Source organism: Saimiri boliviensis, chromosome 5, assembly GCF_048565385.1.
Source record: "Saimiri boliviensis isolate mSaiBol1 chromosome 5, mSaiBol1.pri, whole genome shotgun sequence".
NCBI lineage: Eukaryota > Metazoa > Chordata > Mammalia > Primates > Cebidae > Saimiri > Saimiri boliviensis.
This window is the reverse complement of record NC_133453.1, coordinates 142,243,293-142,265,714: the sequence shown is the minus strand read 5'-3', so window position 1 is coordinate 142,265,714 and position 22,422 is coordinate 142,243,293. Positions and strand designations below refer to the sequence as shown.

General features: G+C 46.2%; 1 protein-coding gene across 3 annotated transcripts in view; it reads left to right on the top strand.

The window, feature by feature from the left end:
* IGF1R (insulin like growth factor 1 receptor) overlaps positions 1 to 22,422 on the top strand; it is a 313,961-nt gene that overhangs the window by 266,072 nt on the left and 25,467 nt on the right. For all 3 annotated transcript variants that reach the window (XM_003940530.4, XM_074400083.1, XM_010351229.3), the window contains 9 exons: positions 2,389 to 2,556; positions 3,076 to 3,280; positions 8,506 to 8,789; positions 10,181 to 10,317; positions 10,825 to 10,984; positions 14,377 to 14,479; positions 15,361 to 15,431; positions 20,878 to 21,107; positions 21,374 to 21,484. In XM_003940530.4, the coding sequence (XP_003940579.3) occupies positions 2,389 to 2,556; positions 3,076 to 3,280; positions 8,506 to 8,789; positions 10,181 to 10,317; positions 10,825 to 10,984; positions 14,377 to 14,479; positions 15,361 to 15,431; positions 20,878 to 21,107; positions 21,374 to 21,484 (1,469 nt within the window). The remainder of the gene's footprint in view (positions 1 to 2,388; positions 2,557 to 3,075; positions 3,281 to 8,505; positions 8,790 to 10,180; positions 10,318 to 10,824; positions 10,985 to 14,376; positions 14,480 to 15,360; positions 15,432 to 20,877; positions 21,108 to 21,373; positions 21,485 to 22,422) is intronic.

The following is a 22,422-nucleotide window of genomic DNA, read 5'->3' as shown; positions in this document are numbered from 1 at the left end:
GTCATCTTCGGCTGCCCTTCTTTCTTGTTTATTTTGATGTTTCAATCTCCAGGAACTGAAACCATGCTGATCTGTGTTCCACTGACTTCATGTATGTAGCTCACTAGTATTCCATCGTCATTCTGGAGCCCGTAGAGTTCCAAGGAGGTCAACAAAAGTTGAAAGACGGCAGACATAGTATGTTGCGGATATTCAAAGTTTTCACTGATGAAGATGTTCCTCCTTCCTTCTTCTGTCTTCAGGTTCTGAACCACCTCATTTCTCAACTCCAGATCTGGAAACTATAAGAGCAAACATAAATGTTTTCCAAGTATATAAAAACTAGTTCAGAAGTAGGAAAATACACTTCAGGTTTAAAGACACTGATTGTTTTAGTCCATTGGAGCTTCTGTCACAAAAAACGGCATAGCCCGGGTGGCTTATAAACAATAGAAATGGATTTCTCACAGTTCTGGAAGTCCCAGAGTGCAAGATGAAGGCGCTGGTGGATTTGGTGTCTGGCGAGGGCCCACTCCCTGGCTCATAGATGGCCGTTTTTTCCTTATGTCATTGCATGGTGGCAGTGATGCCAGAGCACTCTTCAGGGCCTCTCATAGAAGGGCCCAGATTGCATTCATGAAGGCTTCACCACCATGACCCAGTCACCTCCCAAAGGCCACACCTCCTAATGCCATCATTTTAGGGGTTAGGATTTCGACATGTGATTGGGGTGGGACACAGACATTCAGTCCATAGCACTGAAACATTTTTTGATAATAGCCATTATTTTAGTGGGTAAGGTGTTTTTAAATACTCAAAAGCTAGCACAAAATGAGTTTAAGTGGCAGAGAGGAGGTGAGGAGAAAATGCTGGTGGGGAGAACCTTTTGCTGTACACACCTGCTGCTTCCTCCCCTCCTACCCCATTTCCATGATCCTGCGCGTGGCCACAGTCATGTCACTGGGTAATGTGCTTATAAAAATAAATTTGGCACAGGCTTCTGATCCTGGGTGTGGGTTGGTGTAGCAGAGGCTCAATGCAACAGAATAAGTTTTTCATCTTAAAATGTTGAAGTAACCCTGCTCAGCAGTTCACTGTAGTGTTTGGGAAACAGGAATCTCTGCTTATTGTGACAGATTCTCAAGAAACCTATTTCCTTTCCACAAAGATGGAAACCAGGCACTGTACAAATGAGTCCATTTACTACATTTTTTCCCCTGTCCTTACACGCAGAGAACTTGGTCCTCTGCTTCTGCATTTTCTGTGATACCTATCATAAGAATGCATCTAGGAATGAGCTGTTTGTTTTTGAAGTCCTTACTTTTGGAAACCCTAAAGTGGCTGAGCATGAAGTAGTTATGTTTCCTTTGAACGCTAGTATTAGTCATAACCTTTTTCCAAAGTATCATCCCTTAAAGATGTTCAGAACCTTTTGTGTATTGTAAAGCCTGGAGCACCCTCAAACTGTCCACCCTTTTCAAGTTTTAAAAATGGCTTAGGTGAACATGTTGCTTAAGTGATGTACAGTGAATGTGTGTCCTGCGCTTTGGAAAAGCTGTCAACATTGATACTTTTTTGTAAACCCAATAAAGATATGATTTCCGTGGTCCTAGGATGCATTTGACCCCTATGCACACATCAGCTCTGGATTTGGGTTCAGGGGTCAGCATAACTAAAGCTTGATCAGCTAACTGTGCTCTGCCTATAATCAGCATTCATTCTGCTGATGACAGAGTCCTTTGCTTGAAATGAGGCTTCCATGCATTTGCAGTTTTAGACTGCTTTTCAGAGTCATGCCTCGGTCAGTGTACTGAAGGATGTGTGTGGAAATGGTGGACTCCGTGTTCTTTGCATTGCCTCACCCCCCCTCCCTCTTACACACAGCTGGGACATGGGCACACACATTCCTTCACATGCACAGGCTGTCCAGCCCCCTTTCCACTCCCCTTTTTCCTTTCAGCTTCGTGACATTTTTATCAGAGATTCGAAATCTCAGATGAAATCCAAGTCAGTCTATTTTCCCAGTTGTCGAAACTGCTGGAGTTCAGCGCAGTGGAGAATGGCAGGGATAATAAATGAGAAATACCAGGTGTTTAAATTAGCTGTTGATTTTCACATTGTCTCTTCTAACCCTGCATGTGTCCCTGAAGCCTTTTTCCATTTACAACTTAGTAATGTTTGTTTTCGCAGAGATTACCTGAGGAAATAGATTATCAAGGGAAATGCTGGCATTGAAAGTAGTACTATTTCAAAATAAGGTTCACTTTTCACTTTATATTCCATTGTTCATTGTTATTTGTTATCCAGGTCAACCTTGCCGTTTCCTGGTGGTGGCTTGCACAGAGTACCTGATAGCCTGAATCTTAAGTTCATTTCATTTTCTGGAATGTTCTTTGTTCCCCTTTCCAGTTCCTTCCATTCCCTTGGACGTGCTTTCAGCATCAAACTCCTCTTCTCAGTTAATTGTGAAGTGGAACCCTCCCTCTCTGCCCAACGGCAACCTGAGTTACTACATCGTGCGCTGGCAGCAGCAGCCTCAGGACAGCTACCTTTACCGGCACAATTACTGCTCCAAAGGTAGGTGCAGCAGCGGCCTGGACCCAGGGCGTTTCTTCCCGTAGTCTGAATGTACCTGAGCCCTAATATTACATATATCAGGTAACAGTGTAGTCCTCTGTTGGAGACAGCTATCTTTTTATTTTATTTTTTTGAGACAGAGTCTCTGTTTCCCAGGCTGGAATGCAGTGACATGATCTCAGCTCACTGCAACCTCTGCCTCCCTGGTTCCAGCAATTCTAATTGCTTGGCCTTCAGAGTAGCTGGGATTACAGATGTACTACTATGCCCAGCTAATTTTTGTATTTTTAGTAGAGATGGGGTTTTCACCATGTTGTCCAGGCTGGTCTCGAACTCCTGACCTAAAGTGATCCACCCACTTTGGCCTCCCAAAGTGCTGGGATTACAGGCATGAGCCATGGTGCCCAGCCAAGACCAGCTGTCTTCTTGATGAAAGGTGCTGAGCGCTATGATTTTTCCTCCCAAGCGTGTGTAACAGCTTTCATCCCAATCTTGTTTTGGCTTTTCTTTTCCGAGAAGACAAAATCCCCATTAGGAAGTACGCTGGCGGCTCCATCGACGTTGAGGAGGTCACAGAGAACCCCAAGACTGAGGCGTGTGGCACAGAGAAAGGGCCTTGCTGCGCCTGCCCCAAAACCGAAGCTGAGAAGCAGGCGGAGAAGGAGGAGGCCGAGTACCGCAAGGTCTTTGAGAATTTCCTGCACAACTCCATCTTTGTGCCCAGGTACCCAGCTCACGTGAAATTTCAGTTGGCAGAAGCCGCTGCTCAGGCGGGTTCTCTTGCCTTTCTCCCCACCAGGTAGTGTGTAAGTCAGCAGCTGGGGGCATGGCACAATAGCCACTGAGAGGGAGCCACAAAAGATGACAGGTTCAGGGAAGTGAGTCCCTGTTGAAGTCGGTCAGCCCTGAAGGAAACGGGGACCAGGGCTCGGTTGCTGGGGCCGCCCGTGTGACAGGTGCGGCTGCCTCAGCCCCAACCCCCACAGAGAGCAGGTGGGCACCCTGTGGTAGAGGCAGAGAGGGGGAAACTCAGAGTACTGAAATCCGCTGCCTGGTGGGAGGAAAAGCCAGGATTTGAGCACATCACTTCCCTTCCCAGTTCTCTCTGCCACCTCTCTCAGCCTGACAGGAGGAGTGAAGCAAGAGGGAAAATAATCAGAGTCTGTGTTGGAAGGTGCCTGACTTCAAAACATAGCCAGGAGCCACAGGCATCCTTTCCAAGTAGGTTTGGGAAGCAGTGTAGGGAGACAGCCTGCAGTGGCTGTTTATTCCGTGGCTACTCTGCCTTTCAGAGCAACGTGGCCTCTGTCCCAAGGACTCTGTTCCTCTGCTGTGGTCTTGGTTTCTGCAGAGTGGGGACAGTAGCGGAGGAAAGCAAGTGTTCATAGCAGGGCTGTTCATAGGAGCCAGATCTGGAAACGACCCAGCGCACGTCAGCAGATGAGTGGCTCAGCAAAATGGGCTCTAAGCATACAGTGGAATATTATTCAACCACACAAAGGGAGGAAATTTGGATCCATGTTACAGCATGGATGACCCTTGAAGACACCATGCCAAGTGAAACAAGGCCCAGACACAAAAGGACAAATAGCGTCCGATTTTATGTTGTGTGAAACATATGGAAGGGCCAAATGTAAGGTGACAGAAAGTAGATTCGAGTTTACCAGGGAATGGGGATAGAGTGGGGAGGGGAATGGGAATTACTCCGTAATGGATAGATCTTCTATTTGAGGTGATGAAAATTTTTTTGGAAATAGATAATATTGATAGTTGTACCATACTGTGAATAGAGTTAATGCCACTGAATTGTACCCTTAAAATGATTAAAATGGCAAAATTTTATCTTACATATGTATTTTTTTGAGATGCACTCAGGCAGGCTAGAGTGCAGTGGTGCAATCTTGGCTCACTGCAACCTCCATCTCCCGGGTTCAAGCAGTTCTCTGCTTCAGCCTCCTGATTAGCTGGGATTACAAGGATGCGCCACCACGCCCAGCTAATTTTTGTATTTTTAACAGAGATGGGGTTTCACCATCTTAGCTAGGCTGGTCTTGAACTCCTGACCTCGTGATCCACCTGCCTCGGCCTCCCAAAGTGCTGGGATTACAGGCATGAGCTCCGACACCTGGCCATCTTATGTATATTTTATTTTGTTTTAAAATTTTATTTTAACACAATAAAAGATATTGAACAATTTTTTTTTCCTTTCAAAAAAGGATTAGCCCAGTAATGCCTGGGAAAGGAGATGGAAGCACAGTGGGGTCCCATGGCCTCTCTTCCTGAAAGATAATAGTGCAGATTTTGGAACCGACCTCATTTCTGAAAACTAGGCTGAGGAGTTGGATTTAGATCAGCATGGTACCCATGAGCCACCCACCACGGTGTCCACGACGCCCTGCTGCCAGCACCCCACCCAGCACGTTCCCTTCCCCTCACTGCCCCCGACCCTGAGAGGAGCCTGTAATGGCTGTTTATTCCGCAGTGACTGTGCTCTTAAAGGCTTCCTTAGGCTATAACAACAAATGGTTTTTAAAGTGATTTTTTTTCCTGCCAAGTGACCTTTTTGATATTTGCAAAATTGTTGAAATAGCTATCTCACTTCGAGAAATCAGTAAAGTGGGAAATAAAGACCGGTTAGAACAGGAGGCACTATTTCCTTTTGAAAGTGACCCTCTTCATTGCCTGGTGGCTTTCTTCCCCTCCCCTTCTGTCTCGAAGTTAAAACCACCAGAGCTGCAAGAAGGGCCTGTGAGTCCCTCATGGCCCCCGCCCCCGCCTGCCCCACTGGGGGCATCTTCTGCCCACTGATAGGTGGCAGGGCTTTGAGTGAGCCTTGAGGTTCAGTGCCCAAGGTTGTTTTGTTATCCAGATTCGTTTATCACTGGTGGTTCCTAGAAAGCCGAAAGTGTGAGGACTAGATTGCAAAGAGGTTTGGAAACTGGAACTCAGTGAGTTTGGTGACCTCTTCGACATCCTAATTAAGAATCGGTTTGGGACCTGATCCTCATTCCCATACACTGACCCTCTTTCCCTCTTCTTCTCCTCCATTGCATGGCTTCCCCCCATGGTCCTTTCCACCCAGACCAGCAGACGCTCAGCTCGTGGCAGCTCCTGCCGCCTGCCACATGGGAGAATGGATTTAGTGTCCCAAGCAGGCTAGGCAGGAAATTTGCTTTTCTCTGTCAAAGGCCATTGGTTACATTGCTGTCTTGTTCCACCAACCAGCGGGAGGTTCAGGTTTCGAGTCAAGGATTTGGAAACATTTTGCTGAAAGGCCCCTTGCTTTCAGTTGTAGTTACAAGGCAAGACCTGTTTTTTTCCTCATCGGATGTGGAGCACAAGATGAAGAGTTGTATAGGCAGAGCTGTGATTGACACTGATGATATTCGTGCACAGCGTTCGTGTTGTTGGGTTCAAAACAAGTTTCCGCTATTCCACCTGATAAGTGTGTTTATCTGTCCCCCCACTCCTTACTTTCTCTCTCTGAAGACAAGTCCAACTTGTGATTCTCCCTTTTCATGGATGTATATTAAGACAATATTTTGTCCATGGTGAGAGGCCATAATTTATAAGAAGCTCAAGTTTGTTTTTTACCTCCTACTGAGTTCTGGCAGAGTGCAGGTAAAGGAGTGTCCAGCTGACAGAATGACTGAATCATAAAGGCCGTCTTTCTGTGTTACAACTGAATTGTCCGAAAGTGGGTTTGATTTCTTTCAGTTCATTCTAAGAACAATTTGTCTGTGGGACAAAACCAGTTAAGTCAGATTTAGTTCCTTATACATTGTCCAGCATATCCTGTATGTTTTGAGGTAGAGTGAAAGCTAGAGTTTGTAAAATTAGTTTCTGATGTCAATATTTGGTGGTGAATGCCTTCATTTGACTGCTGTCTTTATTTTGTTAATCACACAACTAGCTAAAATGTTGACAGCTGTTGGAAAGTTGGAAAGTGAAAGGTTTTCCAGTAGGACTAGGTTGTATCATGGGGTGGAGTAGGCAACATTGGCAGTAGTGTTTGCTGTTGGGCACACGATCTAGAAATGTTTACCAAAAAGCAATGTATGGACCATTGTGCTTTCCCCATTCCTGCCTTCCAGATGATGTTCTGTGCCACCTCCCTCCCCTAGTTGCTGCCTTGGTGTCAAGATTGAGAGCTATGCAATCCCTAAAAGCGTGGTGTTGATAAACAAGTAAACTACTGAGTAGACTTAATGATGTCATCCCAGTTAAGTGGGGGTGGGCTGGGCTGGGCTGGGGTTTCGACACAGAATTATTTTGCAGTGCATCAAACCTAAGAAACTTCTGACAGACAAAGTGTGTATTGTGCTGGTTCTAAAGGGAAGGCAGGAAATGTTGATGATGTGTTGACAAAGATGTCCCTGGCAGTAAATGTGGTTTCTTGTGTCTTTCCCTTCCAGGAATGCTTGGTTAGCTGGTTGGTTGGTTTGCAGCATGTGAGGATTGTGGATTATCAGCCTCATGTCCTTACCTTTCCTCCCCCAGTATTGTGAAAGCAAATGTACATGCCCTGACCTTGTGGTTTTCTGCCTGTTGGAATGAGCATATCTATGCTGGGCAGTTTATGCCTTTGGTGGGACCCCCACATGCCACTACACAGAGAAGGACCGTGTTTTCCTCAGGGGAATCCACGGGCTGAAAAGAATGGGAAGCCAGAAGCCCTTTCCCCAAGCCCCCTACTCTCCCCTTCCAGGTTCTGGCCTAAGGACCAGCCAGAAGCCTGCCAAGCATTATCTGAACCTGCAGTGGCTTCTGGGTTGCTCCGTTCCCTGCGTGAGCTTTCCCTCTCTGCTGCTGCTGCTGCTCTCTCCCCTCCGTGGCACTGATGAGCGTCTCATGTTCTGGGCCTTCTCCCTTATTTCCCTGGACAAACAGAATCCATCCCATTTGCTCCCTGCCTTTTGCCTATTCCTAAGACCAGTGACCCTAGCCGAAGGCCTCAGCCCCGTTTTCCGGCTGTGGGTCCGTGGCTGACCTGAGGGTTGCCCTGTCTTCATCTGGGTGCCCCTCTCATATTTTGTTCGCTTTTGGTGGTTCCTGTAAACATTAGGATTATGTTTGAAGGTTTCTAGGGGGAGGAACGAAGCCCATTTTTTCATATTTGACCAAAGCAGCAATTGGAGGGTAACATCCTCATGCCTCATCTGCCCTTTTGGGTGTGAATTTTCTTTTTTTTTTTTTTTTTTGGTGATTATTTTGCATACTCCCTTTTGCTGTTTGGTTGTTCCCAGCCCCACTCAAGTCCATGACCAAAACTCTGCCCTCTCATAGGCAGGACCTTGTTGAGGCTACAGGCGCTCACTGCTGAGTGGGAGGAGGCCTGGCTGGGCTCCAGGGACCCGCGGAGTGTAGCAAGTGCAGCTCAGGGTTGGGGTGGGCCCGCAGCAGGAACCCCAGAGAAGAGCCCTGGGGTCTGTGGAGCTGCTTGCTGCTTTATTTCCACAGTCAGGCAGATGCAAGGAGCCACCACCACAGGCTTTCACATCCCTCTATGCCAGGTCTCTGGGCCCTCTGCCACACCACCTTACCCCTCCCTCCTGCCCTAACACATCTTAGTGCACCTGATAGGTTTGTCACCTTTAATGCTTAACCATAAGCTCTGTGACCAGATGGCCTGACTGTTCTGATGACACAGCCAGGATTGCCCAGCCAAGCGTGGTGGTAACACTGTTTGCCTCTAGGTAGAATCGAAGATCCACTCTGAGAGCCAAGGGTTGGGGACGAGAGTTTCTGTGTCCATTCTGTTGCTTGCAGAGTAGAGAAAGCAAGATAATGAGGAAGGACATCCCCGTGTTATTCATGAGTTCTTATCCAAGGGGACCGAAGAGCTCCCTTTATTCCATGGTTAAGATGCTGCTGTTACCCTTACTCAAGTCGTAGAAAAGACGAAAGAGGTAAAAGCACTTAAAAGCCACATTTCTCTCTTCCTTGCAGACCTGACAGGAAGCGGAGAGATGTCATCCAGGTAGCCAACAGCAGCACGTCCAGCCGAAGCAGGAACACCACGGCCGTTGACACCTACAACATCACAGACCTGGACGAGCTCGAGACGGAATACCCTTTCTTTGAGAGCAGAGTGGATAACAGGGAGAGAACTGTCATTTCTAACCTTCGGCCTTTCACACTGTACCGCATTGACATCCACAGCTGCAACCATGAGGCTGAGAGGCTGGGTTGCAGTGCCTCCAACTTTGTCTTTGCAAGGACTATGCCTGCAGGTATGGCATGATCCAGCTGGCCCCATTGCCACCTCCCTCACAACCCAGTGAAAATGTTGTTTATGGACACAGGGCCTGACACCCAGGGCCAAGACCCTTAGTCTCAGGCCTGGCTGCTAAATGGTGTGCGATCATTGGCAGGTGGCATGGTAGACCAGCTGCCCAGGGAACAGAGCCCTCACTCTCCTAGCAACACCACTCCCAGCCTGGTTTCACCGTAGAACATGCTGGGAGCAGGGAGCTCTCTGCAGGGCCCACCCTCCGCCTGCAGCTTGGTTCACAGCGTGCACTCCCACTGCCATTTGCCCCTCTTGTACACAAATAAATTGAGCTGCCCCTCCTGAGCTCTCACATATTCAGAGATGTCCCCAGTTAGTGGCCTTTGTCCAGAGTAACCACTGCCCCTCAAGGTCAACTCCTGGAGTAGCCTCCAGTCTTGCTTACTTAGTCTTTGGCTTTCCCTTGTCCGTAGACATTGCCTGTCGCTCGGGCATTGAAGGTGGTTGCCTTCAAAGACAGAACAAGAACTGCCTTGTTCTTGTTTCTTTAGGAGGCCTCAGGCGGTAGAAAGAGCACGGAGGTGATGGGTATCTGGGGCGTGGTGTCCTCCTGGCGCAGTTTTAGCACTAAAGTGCATGGCAGCATGCCTTGAGGCAATCGTCAGGTTCCCTGCCTCAGTTTCCTTAGCCCTCCTAGGAGAGACATAGCCAGCTAACCCCTCCAGTGCCTTTTCCAGCTATAACTTTCCATGACCTTTGCTTATCAACTCATTGTTTACTGGTTCAAGAAGCAAAATCAAGAGAGGAACCACTGCAAGGTCAACCAGCAGCTGGAGGAACTGATGCCAGTAGGGAGGCTTGCTCTGCTCTCGGCACCAGCCTCCCAGCAGCTTCCTCCCAGGCCAGGCTTCGGCCATCCTTCATGCCTGCGTAAAAACTGCAGTTTCTGTGTGTGGCCACGGGCCACTGAGGGTCCCTGTCATAGCCAGCAGGACCCCGTGCCCTGCCTCTGCTTATTAAGCATCTCTTCAGAGCTGCTTGTGTTTGGTGGCTTCACAAAGCTTTCTTTTTCAAGTGGTAGGCACAGAATAGAAGAAAGTTACTTAGGTTGCCAAGATTTTCCTGCTGTGCTTGGCAGCAGGTTTTTTTTTGTTGAGGGACTGGGGAGAAAGGAGGATCCTGTGGCATCTTGAGATGTGCAAGTCGTGGGGTTGGTGTAATTCTGAACCCTCCTCTGTGCTGTGTGTGAGCAGCCCACTTGGGGTTAGGGTACGTGACTGCTCTCCATAGTCCTGCCTGTGTGGATGGGGCAGTTATTCTCAGGTCAGCCCAGTGTTGGCGCCCCTCCCTGGGAACCCAAATCCAACTCTGTCACTTGTTTAAATTGTACAGACGGAGCAGATGATATTCCTGGGCCAGTGACCTGGGAGCCAAGGCCTGAAAACTCCATCTTTTTAAAGTGGCCAGAACCTGAGAATCCCAATGGATTGATCCTAATGTATGAAATAAAGTACGGAGCACAAGTCGAGGTAGGACTGGGGCAGTGGCCCGTGCCTGCATGTATTTCCATCCGTTGACAGCATGCGCTACCTTACTGCACAGGTTACTTCCTGGTTAGCGTAGGATATAATAAAATATTCATCAAGTTGGTGAGGATTTGGGTCTTTCTACCCACTCCATACTCCATAAGGAGTACTCCACAGTGTGCAAAGAACTAGGCTGCTCTTTGCCCTCAAGAAATGATTTCATTGTATAAGATAACCTTGTGGCATAGGCCAGATCAGCTCTAACAACTTTTAATCCTTCTGGAGTTCTTGGTTACAAAAATGTTTGGTTAAAGCTTTTGGGTGTGCTTAAAGCTACTTGAAGACGACCTTTTAAGACTTAATTTCTTCCTCTTTGCTGACAGTTGGGATCATTGTTAGGTGGGAGGTCAAATCAGGCAGCTGGAGTCCCTAGTGCAGTGAGTTCAGTTGGCAGGCCCCAGATTTCTACTGCGTTTATGGGAAATTGACATGTATATTTTATTTCCCCAGGATCAGCGAGAATGTGTGTCCAGACAGGACTACAGGAAGTATGGAGGGGCCAAGCTAAACCGGCTAAACCCAGGGAACTACACAGCCCGGATTCAGGCCACATCTCTCTCTGGGAATGGGTCGTGGACGGAGCCTGTGTTCTTCTATGTCCAGGCCAAAAGTAAGGCTTGTGGAGGGAGAAGAAACGTGGTAAAACTGAAAGCGAGCTGGTCCAGAATGAGGACAGCCTTAGTGTTTGTGGCTCTCGCACTTTCTGTTACAGTTGAGTTGCCAGCTTTCAGAAGGGTCACGCTAAGGTGCCGACACACACCGGCACCATGTGTGACAGCTTGGGCAGGGCACATGCTGAGCTTTGGGTCCCTACCTCATGTGGCAGGCAGGGAGAGGATCTGAGCCTCTCTTCTAAGGTGGTGCAGTCACTGGAGAGCCAGAGGACACGGTTGCTTTCAACCTGGCTTATATGCAAAGACTTTCGTTTTATTAAACGAAAGACATTTTACAAAACATTGAATTGACCAGTCCACCTCCTACTTGGTCAGTAAAGCTAGATAGGTCTCAGATTCAGGGCCTGAAATCCTAAGGGGTAAAAGGAACTTCAGAGGCCATCTGTTTCAGCCTGCTACAGGGCAGGAATATCTGTGAGAGCATCCCAGACCCTCCATTGCCCTTTTAAAGCCCCTATGTGCATTGGAGATACATGATGGTCACCCTTTGGTGCAGACGGAGGAATGGGAGTTTATGCTCAAGGCATTAACAAGACAGAATTCTCAGGCTGTTCCATTTCCTAGAAACAGAGCCTCGTTTGAGGGTCTGCGATTTGTGAAACAGCAACCTTTGGCTTCTGGGGTTGAGTGAACTTGGCTTGTTTTAGGGACATGACATGCTCCTATCTGCCTCTGCTGCTCCATTTTTAACTGTGTAAGTGCCAGCTTGCCTGTGGGAAATCAGGAGTCCTTCCGATGGAATTTATCCAGCAGAAGTTATCACATACTACAGGGAAATTGGATCTGCGTGCCGGCTTTTCTGTTGGAAAATTTTTCCTTATGTCAGATAAGACTCGGTCCTGATCCAGTTTAGTCTCATTTCCTCTTATTTAATCCTCAGAGGAGATGGAAGGTTTGGAAGCTTTCAGGCAACTGCCTTCCTTTTAGGAACTCTTTGTGTGCCTGAATACCATTAAATTACTCCTCAGACTTCTCTTTTCCAGATGAAATAATCTCAGGTCGTTTGGCCTTTTCTTGTAGCCCAATATCATATACCAATTTTCTAGCCATTGAATCATTTTGTTCTTCTTCTGGATGTGTTCCAGTTTCTCCATGTCCCTGTTGAAATGTGAAACTTGAAAAGAACACAGTACAACTTGACCAGTAGTATAAGTGACACAAGCAGAAGGAATAGGCCTCAGGAGGGAGGAAAGAAAAATCTGCTAGCTTCCCCTTGGCAATAATCACCTGTGAGTGTTTTTAGGAAGTACAAAATACTGAAGCCTGCATCCATTTTGAAAGAGATAATATCAATAAAAATATCTTTCATCTTTCATTAAAATACTTTTAATTTTAAAAATTACAACAGCTTTAGTGGCCTTTAAAGAGTAACCATGATAATGTTTTTTAATGGCAAAATAATCATTGATAGGGGACTTACGATTAGTGTTAACTAGATCTCCAGTGATTCCAAGCCCATTTCCACATAGACATTTGTACTTGGATGTCTCATAGAGGTCTCAGGTTCCTTGTGCCAAAACCAAAATCACAGTTGTGGCCCTCAAAAGGCCTCTTCTCTTCTTTGTTCCTTAGCTCGGTCCATGGCCTTGTAATGCATTTGTTACCCAAGCCAGGAACCTCACAGCATCCCTCACTCTTCTTTCTCTCCAGCCACCCATTCTTCATTCCAACCCAAGCCTCATGGATTCTGCCTCTTAAATGGCTCTGGAATCCAGCCCTCTATCACCACCAGCACCGCCAAAGCTCAGACTCCAGGTCACTTGCCCTGGGGAACGGAGATGATCTGGCTTGGTAAGTCATGGCCCCAGGATGAGGCTCATACACTATGATGGCTCATAGTGTATTTTTTTTCTTTTTTCTTTCTTTCTTTTCTTTTTTTTGATGATAGCTCATAGCATATGAGCCTCAGCCTGGGGCCATGACTTACCAAGCCAGATCATCTCAGTCAGTCTGCCTGGTGTATAGACAAGGATCAGTGACTTCTTTCTAAGTCTGAACTGGCTAACGCAGAGCATGCCCAGGAGACAGGGCAGGTCCCCCCAATTCTCCAAGACATGAAAGTGCCTCCTCTTACTGCCGGGTCCCATAGTCTGTCCTCAACACAGCCATTTCCCTGGACCTTGAATCTCATTAGTTCACTGCTGGGTCTGAAACCTTTTGCTCACTCCTTTTAATCTGCAGAATAAGGTTGAAAATGCTGAGCTTGGACAGAATCCTTTGTGAGCTGGCCCTGACTTCTTTCTACTATCATCTCTAAGCTGTTCATTTTCTAGGAAAGCCATTTATTTCCACACCACCCCGAAGGAAAGAAAGCATATCATAAAGAAGTTTTTTCTTGGGGAGCTTCCCGGGACTCCCTATCTCCTCTCCCTTCTTCTCTGAATCCTTGCCATATGTGAAGTCCACTTTTCTAGTTGTCATGCTACCTGTGGACACTAATTTCCCATGTCCCACAGAATGTTCCAGATCCATGTTTCTGGTACCTAGCCTAGCATCTGCCATACAAGTGCTGGTTCTGATGATCAGTGGTCTTTGTGGTCTTAGACTTATAAAAGGACTCAGATGTTTGCAGCAGCATTGGAAAGGGGTGCTATCCAGTGTGTGCATGTATGTGTGTGTTTATTTTAAATTGTCTGTGACTATCTGAAAGATAAGAGCCGGCAGAACTTGAGCACTATACCTAGATATAAGAATTTCTACTCATTTTACGAAAAGGAATAGAAATTTTCATTCTACGCATGAAAACGAATAGAAATTTTCATTCTGTTCATTTTATGATAATGAATAGAAATTTTCATTCTGTTCATTTTATGAAAATGAATAGAAATTTTCACTCTATTCATTAGAAGTGTTGTTGCTGCAAGCATTTGAGTCCTTTTACAGGTGTGAGACCACAGAGACCACTTACCATCAGAAGCGGCGCTTGTATGACAGATGCTAGGCTGGGTTCCAGGGACATGGACCCAAACCCTGGAACATACTATGGGATGTGGGAAATTAGTGTCAAATATACGCATTTTCACTAACAGTCATTAAACTGCATGCAAAGATTTTCCTTCAGTCTATCATTGGAACTATTACCCCAGAATATACCGTACTTTAAAAAATGAGTATATGCTTCAGTCTGTACATATTTACTCTTTTTTCAAATAGTTATTTGTTTGCCATGTTCTATTCCTGACACCATGTACCTTTAGGAATTCCTACTCTGTGATGGGGAATAAAGGAATATACAGATTTTTTTTTTCATACTTTGGACTGAATGTGAAAACATGAAATGAGCAGATTGTTCACCTGGTGATATTTTATCATTTCCTCTTTGCTGCAGCGGGATATGAAAACTTCATCCATCTGATCATCGCTCTTCCTGTTGCCGTCCTGTTGATCGTGGGAGGGTTGGTGATTATGCTGTACGTCTTCCATAGAAAGAGGTCAGTGATGTGCAAAGTTATGACACTTTCTGTGGCTAAGTGGTTTGATGATTTGAGTATGAGTGAAAGTAATCTTTTCTTTTGAAGATTTCAAAGAAATAGTCTGTGGACAGGAAAACCTGATTTTCCCATCATATGTTCTTCACAGGAAAAGAGAACCTTTTCTAATGATTTTTCTTTTTGAGACGGAGTTTTGCTCTTGTCGCCCAGGCTGGAGTACAGTGGTGCAATCTTGGCTCACTGCTACCTCTGCCTCCTGGGTTCAAGCGATTCTCCTGCCTCAGCCTCCTGAATAGCTGGGATTACAGGCATGCGCCACCATGCCCAGCTAATTTTGTGTATTTTTAGTAGAGATAGGATTTCTCCATGTTGGTCAGGCCGGTCTTGAACTCCCAACCCCAAGTGATCTGCCGTCTTCAGCCTCCCAAAGTGCTGAGATTACAGGCATGAGCCACCACACCTGGCCTTTGCTATGATTTTAACAACAGCCAAAATAGTTTTTCGATAGTACAGACCTTCCCCTGGCTAGCTTTTCTAGTACACAGATACTGCTGCTGGTGCATGCTTTTCCAAATGTGATGCACTAGCCGTCCGAATCAAATAAGCCTTTTTATTTACAATGAAGTAAAGAAACATGTTTCTTAAAAAGCTCTAATCTGAGGCCATTGAGGAAGCCAGAAGATGTGTTAGCAAGTGTCTACTGGCCTCCCAGGCCTGGACTGGGAGTATAGACAAGAGCTGCTGTAAACAGTAAGCTCTTCTCATTCTCTTCTGATACCGGATGAGATAGAACAAATGAAACTGTTGTAACCAAGATGAAAGCATATACAGAATTGGATGGAAGTGGGGTTTCGTTAACCTACATTTAATCTTTTTGACAGAAGTAGCAGCAGGCTGGGGAATGGAGTCCTCTATGCCTCTGTGAACCCGGAGTACTTCAGCGCTGCGGATGGTAAGAGTCCGGGCCGCCGTCACTGCCAGCATGCAGGGGAGGTCGATCGGGAGCTTTCAGGGAGGGTTGCTAACTCGGGAAAGGAAGGAGATTTGCATTATTTTTAGCTACCTTTGGCCTTGGATCTGTCTTCATTAATATTTTTCTTTCTTTCTTTCTTTCTTTTTTTTTTTAATATGTCAAAACTTCTGGGACTGTATGGGGCACAAGGAAACTGAGGCTTTAGAGATGAATGTGGCCAGCACAGTAATCAATTTATTTAATTGCTTGAGATGTTATGCTAGAATGAAAACAGCTTTTTAATTGTTAACATCTAGTCAGAGGATATGGTGCAGTGACAAAACGTCCTTTTAAACTAGTTTCAGCCTGAGTATCATCTCATTGTAATTGTCTTTGAAGAATTATAGCTCTGCTTTTTTTTTTTTTTTTTAATCGTGGAATTTTTCCGTCATTCCCTTCTGACTAGGGTCATATGCTCGTGGCTCATTCACATTCCCTTTGGTAATAACTAATGAGGAATTCAGTTAAGCAACTGGGAAGGTTTGACCTCAAAGTTGGGTGTTCCTCAATGGTTATTTCCTTTTGTGCTCTTTTCTTTGTAGTATTTTTATAGCCAGACCTTTTGGGTGAGTTACATTAGGGTGAGTGGGTTGATCTCTGAGTCCAGTGATACTAGGACCCTTACTTGGCACTTTGCTAGGAACTTTTACAAACACCGTCCCATCTGTTCCTTAGACCCCTGCAAGGTGGGTTTTCTTTTTTGAGATGGAGTCTCACTCTGTTGCCAGGCTGGAATGCAGTGGCACAATCTCAGCTCATTGCAACCTCCGCCTCCTGGGTTCAAGCGATTCCCCTGCCTCAGCTGCCCAAGTAGCTGGGACTACAGGCGCATGCCACCATGCCTGGCTGATTTTTTGTATTTTAGTAGAGACGGGGTTTCACCATGCTGGCCAGGATGGTCTGGATCTCCTGACCTTGTGATCCACCACCTCGGCCTCCCAAAGTGCTGGGATTACAGGCGTGAGCCATCACACCCGGCTGCAAGGTGGGTTTTCTTAATGCCCATCTGCAGGTGTGGAAATGAACAATGAGAAGAAACTTGTGCAGGCTCAGGTAGCTAGACAGTTGAGAAGTCAGGAGGAGAATGGAATCACTGTGGAAAGGGCTGTGAGGTCCCCCAGGCAGGCAAGGAAGCTGGCCAGCAGGAGGGGCTGGACTAGGTTCATCAAATGAATAAATTAGTGCATGATGTTGAGTGGGTATGTTTAGAAAAAGTATTTGCTGTCTTTTTGCTTCCGAAGTGAAAATAGAGGCAGGAGACATGAAATAAAAAGACATGATTATTCTAATTGATTATCGTGATCAAATGAGAAAACATGTGAAAATACTTTGATAATGTGAAAATACTGTTACACTTTGTAGGGTTTTACTGTGGGTTCTTTAATCATTTCTAATTCAGTTTACAGTAAAGTCAATCAAAAGCAGCCTCCTCTGAATGGGAATCAGGTGCAGAATAATAAGGACATTATTTCTGTCTACATAAAGGTCTCACAAATTTGTTTTTTAATAGTAATATATGAGGCCGGGCGAGGTGGCTCAAGCCTGTGATCCCAGCACTTTGGGAGGCCGAGGCAGGTGGATCACAAGGTCAAGAGATCTAGACCATCCTGGTCAACAAGGTGAAACCCCGTCTCTACTAAAAATACAAAAAGTTAGCTGGGCATGGTGGTGCGTGCCTGTAATCCCAGCTACTCAGGAGGCTGAGGCAGGAGAATTGCCTGAACCCAGGAGGCGGAGGTTGCGGTGAGCCAAGATGGCGCCATTGCACTCCAGCCTGGGTAACAAGAGCGAAACTCCGTCTCAAAAAAAAAAAAAAAATAGTAATATATGCATGCATACATCTGTATGCATGTGTATATAAGGCAGAGAGAACATTCTGAACGGATGCACACCACAGTTAAAAGAGTTGTTACTTGTGCAGAGGAACTTTCACTTTAAAAGAAAAGCCAGATGTGGTTGCATGCACCTGTAGTCCTAGCTACTCAGGAGACTGAGGTGAGAGGATTACCTGAGCCCAAGAGTTGAAGGCTGCAAAGAGCTAGAATCCCACCATGGCACTACCACCTAGACTACAGAGCGAAATTGTCTCTTAAAAAATCAAAGTCCAGCAAGAAGATAGATACACATTGTTTCTATGAAAAATAGCTTTTTAAAAGAAAACCAATAAGGCAGGGAGATCAATTCAGATCAATTCAGATAATGGAATTGATAGGAACAAGGCAAGACCACTTCCCCCTTCTGTGAGGGTGGACTATGCTCTACCGGAGAAGCTACCCTGCTTTGAAACACAGCATCAGAGGTTGGCCTGCGTAGCTTTTGATTATGAAGTGTCCAGGAACAGAAAGCATCCGTACAATAAAATCAGATTCTCATGGTGACTTAAATTCACATTTTGTATTTTTCCAGAATGCTTTCATAATATGTCTTTGTATTCATTAAAACAAAAACAAACGTACTGGCACCCAGGCCGACAGGTGGGAACAGTGTCACCGTATTTGAACTTAATTTATTTGGCCTTTGACAAGCACCTTATAGCCAGTTTCCTCAAGGGGTGACAAAATGACATTGCAGTTCAAAGGTGCTTTAAAAACTTCTTTTTCCCAGAGCTAATCTGCATGCCACCATTCTCCAGAGTACATTGAAAATCCCCTACAGGAAAGTGCTAACATTGTGCACAGAAACCACTCCAGGCTGGTGGCACTGGGGACTGCTGCTTAAAGTCAGAGCTGTTGGGTTGAATTTCGAGAAAAGGATTGAGGGTATTGACTTCAGGGACCTCCCAGGGAATGAATGTGATTGGTTTTAACTCGGTGTTTTATGGCAGGCTACATAGGTAATATTTAAAAGCAAGCCTGGATTCTCAGAAATAAATGGCTGGACACAGTGACTCTTTATACTTTTTGAGGGGCATTGTGAAGAGCCTTATCTCCTGATTTGTCTTGCATACTTACTCTCCTGACGAGCACACACCTCTTCTTCTGGGGTGCAAACCACGTATGCCAACTGGAGGGCCGAGTTCCATCCATGAAACCCTTGAAACATATGTACTATGAAATACAAAAATGTATAGAAAACTCAAGATGATTAATAAAGTTCATATTGGACACTCCTTGGAGGTCTAAATTGGTGGTGTCCCTCCTGGGCCTAATTTACAAGAAGCATCTCTCCTTTGAGACATCACTTAAGGGTCAATAGCTGGGATATGGAGATGTTGGGGTACAGCTGTCAGCCTCTCACATCCAGCCATAGGCCCAGGATCAGCAGCTGAAAGCATGAAAGCAAAAGTAGTCACAGGCCCAGGATCAGCATCTGAAAACCGTCTCCACTTCCTTTCTGAGCCAGGACCACCACCTCCCAATAGTCGGTGGATGATAGAGCCTGGTGGCAGGTCCTGTCAGGCAAGGATATTAGCGTCAGAGGAATTAGTGACATTTCATATGGATCTTATGGAATAGGTTGATTTTATTTTCATTTTTACCCTACCCATTTGGAGGTGTAGAATCGAGCCTCTGTTTGGTTTGGTTTTGTCTTTCTGACCGTCTTTTTATTTTGCCTTCCTTCCTGCCTAGAAATATTCATTTGTTTGTTTACTCGTTCATTCATTCATTCATTCATTTTTTTGAGACAGGTTCTCGCTCTGTTGCCCAGGCTAGAGTGCAGTAGCACAGTCTCAGCTCACTGCAGCCTTGACCTCCTGGGCTCAGGCAATTCTCCGGTCTCAGCCTCCCGAGTAGCTGGCATTCCAGGTGTGTGCCTCCATACCTGGCAAATTTTTTTTTTTTTTTTTTTTTTTTTTGAGACGGAGTTTCGCTCTTGTTACCCAGGCTGGAGTGCAATGGCGCGATCTCGGCTCACCGCAACCTCCGCCTCCTGGGCTCAGGCAATTCTCCTGCCTCAGCCTCCTGAGTAGCTGGGATTACAGGCACGCGCCACCATGCCCAGCTAACTTTTTGTATTTTTAGTAGAGACGGGGTTTCACCTTGTTGACCAGGATGGTCTCGATCTCTCGACCTCGTGATCCACCCGCCTCGGCCTCCCAAAGTGCTGGGATTACAGGCTTGAGCCACCGCGCCCGGCGCAAATTTTTTAATAGAGATAGTGTTTTGCCATGTTGCCCAGGCTGGTCTCAAATTCCTGGGCTCAAGCAGTCCTCCCATTTTGGTCTAGGATTACAGGCATGAGCCACCACACACAGCCCATTTATTTGTTTTCTTAAACCAGATAGAATCTAAACAGAAACAGAACCTGGAGAAGAAATCCTATTCAGGCTCGGTATTTCCATGCATTCCTCCCAAATCTTGACCCAGTGGTGGAGGTCCCTGAGTTCACAGAGCCCAGGCCAAGAGCCCTGGAAATGCCTCTGCACATCAGCTGCCTAATTGCCTCTCCATGCTGGGCACCGCCAGGTCTCTTCCTCAGCCTCAGAGCTGAGTTGCTTCTGCACCTCATCAGATATCCAGCCATCAAAGCCAAGGCTGGGAGACACTGTGACTAGAGTAATCCTACCAATAATGCAGTTCGCCTGTGTCACCTCAAATTTTCTAGTAGCCATGTTTTTTAAAAGTAAAAAGAAACAGATCACATGCATTTTAATAATATGTGCTATTGAACCCAGTATATCCAAAATATTATCCATTCTAACATGCAGTCAGTATTAAAGTGACCTAAATAGTTCACTTTTTTTTTTTTTTTGGCTAGTCTTTGAAATCCTGTGTGTATTTTATTTACACTTACAGCACATCTCAAATTGGACTGGCCACATGGAGCGCTCTGTAGCCCCATGTGGGGACCAGCTACCATGTTAGATAGCCCAGGCCTAGCATCTGTGTTGAGGGCCCTGACACCTCTTTTGGATCCATCCATCTCACGCATCATCATCACCTCTCACACGCAACTCTGACCTTCCCAACCCAGAATAAGAACTCGTCTCTGTCTCCCTGCTGCTGTCCTCCTTTTCACATTGGCATTTTAATTTGCTAATGAAGATGAGTAAAATCCTGTTTGACCATTTCATTCAGTTTCTCTATACCCTATGGTTAATTTGCTTTTCTCAAAAATGTATTTTTACTTGCTGAAAAGAAATGAAACAACTGCTTTCTTTCCTGTGCTAGGCTTCTTTGCTTTGTTCTGGTCCTTATATGGTGTTAGTATCCTCAAATTATCTTGAAATCCTCAAATACCTGAACTACTAGAACTTCACTGTACAGTTTTCTTACTCGGATCCACAGCATGTGGAAAGTTGAGAGCCAGCCATGCCATCGCCTCCTGGTATTCTCCTTTGTGGGTTTAAGGAAGTGGCATCTTACATCCTTTGGCTTAGAGTTCCCCCAGAGCACGTTCTAAGGCCTTGTTTCTGTACCTGCTTTAATTACGGTTTCTTCTCCAGTGTACATTCCTGATGAGTGGGAGGTGGCTCGGGAGAAGATCACCATGAGCCGGGAGCTTGGGCAGGGGTCGTTTGGGATGGTCTATGAAGGAGTTGCCAAGGGTGTGGTGAAAGATGAACCTGAAACCAGAGTGGCCATTAAAACGGTGAACGAGGCCGCAAGCATGCGCGAGAGGATCGAGTTTCTCAACGAGGCTTCTGTGATGAAGGAGTTCAATTGTCACCATGTGGTAAGAGAATGTTCCTGAAAGGCCAAAATGCAGCACAGGGAGAGAGTCTTACATAAGCGCCCCCAGTGTGTTCTTTCTTGGCTCCACCCGTGAGTTTCGCATCTTTTGCCTTTGCCTTCTGGATAGGTACCCCATTGCCTCACTGTTACCTTTAGACCCCTCTGCTCAGACCAGGCTGCGGTACCACAGAGACAGTTCGAGACAACACAGGCACCAGCAAGGGCCACCCTGACCCTCTGAGTCTTTCTCTTTTTGATTCCTCCCAGGTGCGGTTGCTGGGTGTGGTGTCCCAGGGCCAGCCAACACTGGTCATCATGGAACTGATGACACGGGGCGATCTCAAGAGTTATCTCCGGTCTCTGAGGCCAGAAACGGAGGTCAGTTTCGATTTCCACTAATACTGCATGTTGCTTTCTGCGCTTTCCTTTAGAACCTCCCTGCAAGAAGATGCTGTGTCTTTAAATCAGTTTGCTTTTCAGCGTCCATTGTTTCTTACTGCATGCTTGGTTATAGGTCATTTATGCAAAGGATTTCCCCAACTAGAGTCCGACTCTGATCTTTGTGAGGGGAATTTCCTATTCCTTGGATCCCCTCTGCTCTCTCCCTCTGTGCCTTTGTTCCTGCATTCCCTCTGCCCCCAGTCCCCTCCCCACATCAGTGTCCACCTGCCAGGCCAGGCCAGTGCCACTCCCTCCCCGAACCATCCCTGCCCACTCCAGTAACCATCTCCTCTGCCGGCTCCTCGATGCCTTGACTCAGGTCCTTGCGTGCCTTCTCTCTTGGTGTGGTGTGTTGTGTTGTGTTGTTGTTGGAGTGAGACCCCCCTCTACCCTGTTGTGTTGAGCTTTTCATTTCAGTCCAAGCATGTGGCTCAAGGCTGCGTTTGTGGCAGACACTCTGTCAGTAAATACATGTTAAACTTCAAGGTTAGGTTGCCTGGATTCTTGCCCTTGTATCTGGGAAGTTCCTGGGTGATTTCCCACCGAGCTCTGTGCACAGGATGGTCACTCATTCATAACACCCATCCCCTGCCACACACACACACACACACACACACACACACACACACACACAGCAACCCTTTCCTTCCCCAGCACTGTTTTTGCAACTGGGAATCTGGCTTTCTCAGACTCTATGTTCACGTTTCAGGATTGATCCAGAGTTAGTTTCTTGCTTGTGCTTGTGAATGAATGATCCCACCTCAGCTGCAGGATTTCTACTTAGTTTCCTAAAAAATTCACTTCAGGTTATGAGCTTCAAATTCTAAACCTGCTAGAGTCCTGTGCAATTTTTCATGAGTCACCTTGGTGTCTCC